The sequence below is a fragment of the Ptychodera flava genome, assembly GCF_041260155.1.
Source record: "Ptychodera flava strain L36383 chromosome 23 unlocalized genomic scaffold, AS_Pfla_20210202 Scaffold_23__1_contigs__length_28996876_pilon, whole genome shotgun sequence".
Classification (NCBI taxonomy): Eukaryota; Metazoa; Hemichordata; class Enteropneusta; family Ptychoderidae; genus Ptychodera; species Ptychodera flava.
The window spans coordinates 25,675,546-25,680,839 of NW_027248277.1; the positions used below are offsets into that span (position 1 = coordinate 25,675,546).

The 5,294-nt window shown below is 35.4% G+C and overlaps 1 protein-coding gene across 1 annotated transcript; it reads left to right on the forward strand.

Moving 5' to 3' along the window:
• The first annotated feature begins 690 nt into the window (after positions 1-690).
• Positions 691-5,043, forward strand: LOC139123669 (uncharacterized). Its single transcript, XM_070689840.1, has 4 exons — positions 691-777; positions 1,452-1,768; positions 3,031-3,135; positions 4,308-5,043. Exons 2-4 carry the CDS (start codon positions 1,460-1,462, stop codon positions 4,461-4,463), a joined length of 570 nt encoding a protein of 189 aa, XP_070545941.1. The 5' UTR covers positions 691-777; positions 1,452-1,459; the 3' UTR covers positions 4,464-5,043.
• The last annotated feature ends 251 nt before the right edge of the window (positions 5,044-5,294 follow it).

Here is a 5,294-nt window from a genome sequence, read left to right on the forward strand (position 1 = left end):
CCGCTCTGAGCTCAATCTAATAAATGACTATTGGGGTCGAGTGGTTTGTGATGTCCCTGTGACGTCATTACACGAGTTTCAAAACTTCATCTCTCTCTCAACTTAATATTATTTGGACTCAGATTATGTTTGGGTTTCCATTCTGCGGTTATTTTGATAAAAAGGTTAATCGTGATAAAAGGCCCTAATATCATTTGATGAGTAACGCAAGATGATCCTTTTTTATCTCCTTTGTGCCAGCCAGACTGATATTTTTCAGAATTCTACATACCTTTAAAATGACGAATTATCTTCATACGCTATGAAAAAAAAGAAAACAACATACACCTCTCACTTTTTGACTGAAGCTTCCTAACATTTTGGCTTGACCGTCTCATTATTTATTACAGATTCCAAAATTACCTGTGTTACTATCAATGAAGCCTTTCTGAGTTCTTCCTCGTTGTCTGATAGCCCTGCCTATGTACTTGAGCGATTGAACTTGTAGACGTAGACGGTACCGTATTATATTACCCGTGTCTGTTCGCTGCACCTGCGCTAAATGCAAATTACTAATGCAAATTCAGAAATTTTGCAGCGGCGAGACGTATCGTTGCATAGCACGGAGGGTTAAAAATAACGAAGAGTCTGAATGGCTGCTTAAAATCAGGGATATATTTTTAGCTTGACAATTTAATGGACGGTATAGGAGACGGGACCTCACCCAACAATTGAGCTGCAAAGACACTTACTTACTGTGCGCCGCTGTTTTCATCGTCAACGCCCAACGAAGTGAAGGTAAGTGAATTGAGAACATATGTCAAGTTATATGTATTATATGTATTGTATGTATTATGTGTATTGTTCTTTAAGCAATATAGTCGTCTTGAATAAACTTAGTCAAGACTTCTGTACAGTTGGCGTTAGAATTTACATTTCGATACTTTAGACGAAATGTAATTTGTTAATACACTTCTCAGATTTATATCTGTCATGTCTTCGTTGCTTCAGTCTCCATATGACTAGAACATCTATATCCAGCGGTCAAATTACTAATTTTTTTTGTAATAAAAAGACAAATTTTTAAGGTGCTTCTTTTCCGATTAATAAATAATAAGCTTCGGATTGTATAGCATGTCATCTTCCTTGCCAGAAATGAAATGTATACTCTTTACTAACCAAGCATAAAAACCAAGAACCACAATGTTAATTTGAATCAAATAACGAATATCCTAAAGTTTATCGATATTTGATCGCCTTTCCCTAAGGTCACTCCATTCAGAAGATTATTTTCAGTGTTTTTATGACAAGAAACGCTCAATTCCCCCTTTGGTCCGAAAACAAGATAATATATGCAGCAAGTCAATGAAGTGAATTTTCCGACATTTTATTCGGACAAAATTTTCCCACGGGGATTCTACCTCAATCTAATATATTCTATTCTTCTATTCTTATAATTTCCTCATTCTTAGAATTCGTTATGAAGGTGGTATTTTTGCTTGCTTTCTTCCTCACTGCCGTATTCGGTGACGACGACAGACCAATACATTCTAAGCCGTGGATCTGTACACACCTCCACAAAAGAGTGTACGATAATGCTATATGGAATATGGTCGCTACGGCAGGGGTTGACTGCTTCGAGGATCTGATGGTCTTGCCTGAGAAGTTGAAAGGTTTAACTCCGGTCAAAACTTTCCAATTGTACACAGTTAGTGGTCCATTTATTGGTAAATCAAAAACTCACAGGGCGGTATCAGTGTTAGCAGATGAAGTGGATACCATAGACTTGGTAATATTATTTATTTATTTATTTATTTATTTGTTTGTTTGTTTATTTATTTATTTATTTATTTATTTATTTATTTATTTATTTATTTATGAACCAACAGATGGCTCAAATTACAAGTTCATTTCATAAAGTAAATACAAAAGACAAAATGACATCGACAACTAAGAAAACTTAGCATGACAAAATGACAATGAAAACAAAATATAAACTAAGAAACAAACAAGTACAAACAGATTTCACCATGTACAAATCAATCAATAGCTGGTTTAAATTGCGTCTAAAAGTAATGAATTACCAAAAATGTATTTCCATAAGGAAGAGTATCAAAAAGATTTGACTCTGTGATAAAAAAGAAATTGTGAAATATTCGTACGATAAGGAGCTAGTCTAAAAAGAAGTATACGACGCAGAGCTGTAAGGGGAGTATAATAATTAATTTGTGCAAGTATATATTTAATAAGTTAATATTGTTGCCCAAACATATTAAGGCTAACATGTTTTTGTTACTTACCTTTCTTACATAACTTTATCTCCATTTTTTGTTTACCTAAAAATGACAATGATATGCTTTATTTCTATGTTAGATTAAAATCTGCAGGAAAATAGAAAGATATTCATCATCTAACGGTGCATTGATATTTTTGAATCAGTGTTATTCGGTTTATTTGATGGTTTCTTTTCGTATTCCTTTGTAGAAAAGCTTTCCCAATGCAAAACATGTAATTCTATAATTTTCAAATTCCGCAGTTGTCAAGGTGAAAACAGTTCTGGTTCAGGTGATGACTATGCGGCCTGCAACTTCATCAACAAGTTACCATTGAATCCTATTGAGCATGCGACGTTCAATACAGAGGCATGTTATGAAAAACATGAATATACATGCCAGTAAAACCTCGAGGACAGTAAAACGTTTTACTTTTTTGTCAATGCTAGAAATTTATTTCTTTTCCTCTTCAATTGAAAATAAAACATAGCATTAAAGTTCACGCTCACGATATTAATCGTTATCTTTGATGCAGTTATGTTCGTTTTCATGTGATTTTACCAAGATTTTGATAACAAACAGTCGCCAATGAAAAATAGAATCCATTTGATCGAAAATTGTCAAAAAATTACAGAGCAAAACTTACAAATTAGTAAAATATTACATTAAAATTTTGGTGGGACAAATTACGGCACTCGAAGTGTTAAAAAGCGACATTGAATCATCTAGTCTTCCGTCTCCTAGGAACTGATTATCTGATGATTTTTGCATGACACAGGGATCGAAGATTGAAAATGTGTTTGCCGTCCAATGCCTAAACTGCACGGCAATGCTCTTCGATGGAGACTTCGCTTTAATTGCCTGCAAAGACTTAAGTATGGAAGTAAGTGTTCTTATAGAGAATCCTCTTAAATTTTGTTTTCCCTTGTCCACACGGACCATATCATAAGGAGTATTAAATTTACTTTTGACTTACGGAAATGCCTTGAGACATCTCGTATTGTGATAACACCTCCATAATAGTAATCATTTCAGAACACGATTGGAACTAATCTGGGATAATTGGATTTTCATATTTTTCAAATGTCTCAAAAAAAGTGTTTGATGCCGTATCGCTGAATATTGCAATATTGCAAAGTACTCATAAAAACAATTGTGTTATGTAAAAAGAAAAGCAGATAAAATTACATTAATTTTGTAAATTACATCGGCATTACTTCACCATCCAATTATATCACAAATTAGATCCAATCGTGTTTCAGGCAAATTGGTGACATTATGTCGTGCACTACTTTCACTGGACTAGTTACACACGAAGATAAATTATTATTACACCTCACTCATTCAGCGTGCACTGCCATTGGTTAAACATGACTCACGTGACATGTAAAAGAACGTGATGATGCCCTCTGCGAATGTGATGATGCCCTCTGCGAACTTGATGATGCCCTCTGCATTTGATATTACATGGATGACGTCATTTTACTCACTGCGCATCCTTTCTGCGCAAAACAAATTGTCGTTCGCTTGTTGCACTTTGCAGTTGGCAACTTATGGCTGCGAAACGTCATGCAGAGCTGTCACCGGCACAGTTAGACGATATTTTGATGCAAGTAAACAGCAAACGAACGAAAATGGCAACAAGGAATGAAATTTCTGTGTTCAGCGACTATGCAAGCAACAAATTTGGATACGCCACCGAGGAGATCGGCAAACTTTAGCGGCAAACCTAGACTCGGCACTGACAACATTTTACGCTAAGGTCCGGACTCATGCAGAAAGGCGAACTGTACTCGAAGAAGTTTGTTCGGTGTAATAAAAATAATAACACATGAAAGCTAGGGCAAGATCACGATTTTTTGCCTGCCCTCGGGCTGGTGGTCATGATCGAAATATTGATGATGCCCGAGCCGTAGGCGAGGGCATCATCAATATTTCGATCATGACCACCATCCCTTGGGCAGGCAATAAATCGTGATCTTGCCCTCGCTCTCATGTGTTATTATTTAACTATTGCCCTTGTATCATGCGCTAAACGTCCTCTTTTCTCTACAGGAATGCCCGGAGAGACTGTCAAAGGAATTATATTGGAATCCACCGGGTAAAATCACATATGCCTCGGACGCTGAATTTTGCTCCTTCAGTAGTACGGATGACACAATTTACTACTTTTGCAAGTACTATGAACCCGATCTTGATGTAGATTCCTAGAACACGAGATTGACTTTGAAAATTTGCATTGTGTGTGGCCAACATGCATGCCTATGACAATGCAAATCGTTGAAGTCTGTTGTGTAAGCCATAGACTACTATACACATTAATGTGTAACTCTGTATATTGCTGTTGTCTCTGTTTTATTCCAATTGTAGTTAAAAGGATAAAAAATACTCACATTAAAATAGTTTGATACTTTCTGGCAATGAAATGTAAATGTTTTAAACTATGAGTAAGATAATCTCTTTAGTTTTATTCAGGAGTAGAACGTCATTCAAAACTGAATTTCAATTCAGGAGTTTAGTAATTTCACTTTCTGCTAGTTTCTCGAACAAAAAACAATTCCCAGTATGCTAGCAAACATTACCGAATTCGTTAATACAGACGTTTTTGAACTCTATCGCACTTTTAGCGAGGATTCCATAAAACATTCTTAACTTTTGAAAAGAAGCGAGAATTCGATGCATATCAAGTTCCATTTATTTTTGTCCGTCTTGTAAGCTCAGTTCGGTTCACTTACTTTCCGTTCACTGTTGGACGTTTTGAAAGAATTGAAAATAAATAATACACTGTCTAGTTATTTTGCATTTTTTACGCTTCATTACTCGCCACCGTGGTACGTCTATCTGTCTGTTTTGATTTCTGATATTCTCAAAAATCCTTTTCCACGTCCTATCTTGAATGTGAAACTTGAAAGAAATTTAAACTTAAATGTATTTCAAACTGCACAGTTTTTCTTTGGAGCAGTAGTAAAAAAAGAAAACATAAATGAAAAAAAAAACAATTTAAAGTCTTTCCCACATGTTCATTCAAGTATCGCAGCAAAT

Excerpts from the sequence above, each read along its gene's own strand:
- LOC139123669 (XM_070689840.1), top strand. The coding sequence starts at position 1,460 with ATGAAGGTGGTATTTTTGCTTGCTTTCTTCCTCACTGCCGTATTCGGT. Across the intron at positions 1,769-3,030 it reads AAGTGGATACCATAGACTTG|GGATCGAAGATTGAAAATGT; the intron begins GTAATATTATTT and ends TGCATGACACAG. Across the intron at positions 3,136-4,307 it reads GCAAAGACTTAAGTATGGAA|GAATGCCCGGAGAGACTGTC; the intron begins GTAAGTGTTCTT and ends TTTTCTCTACAG.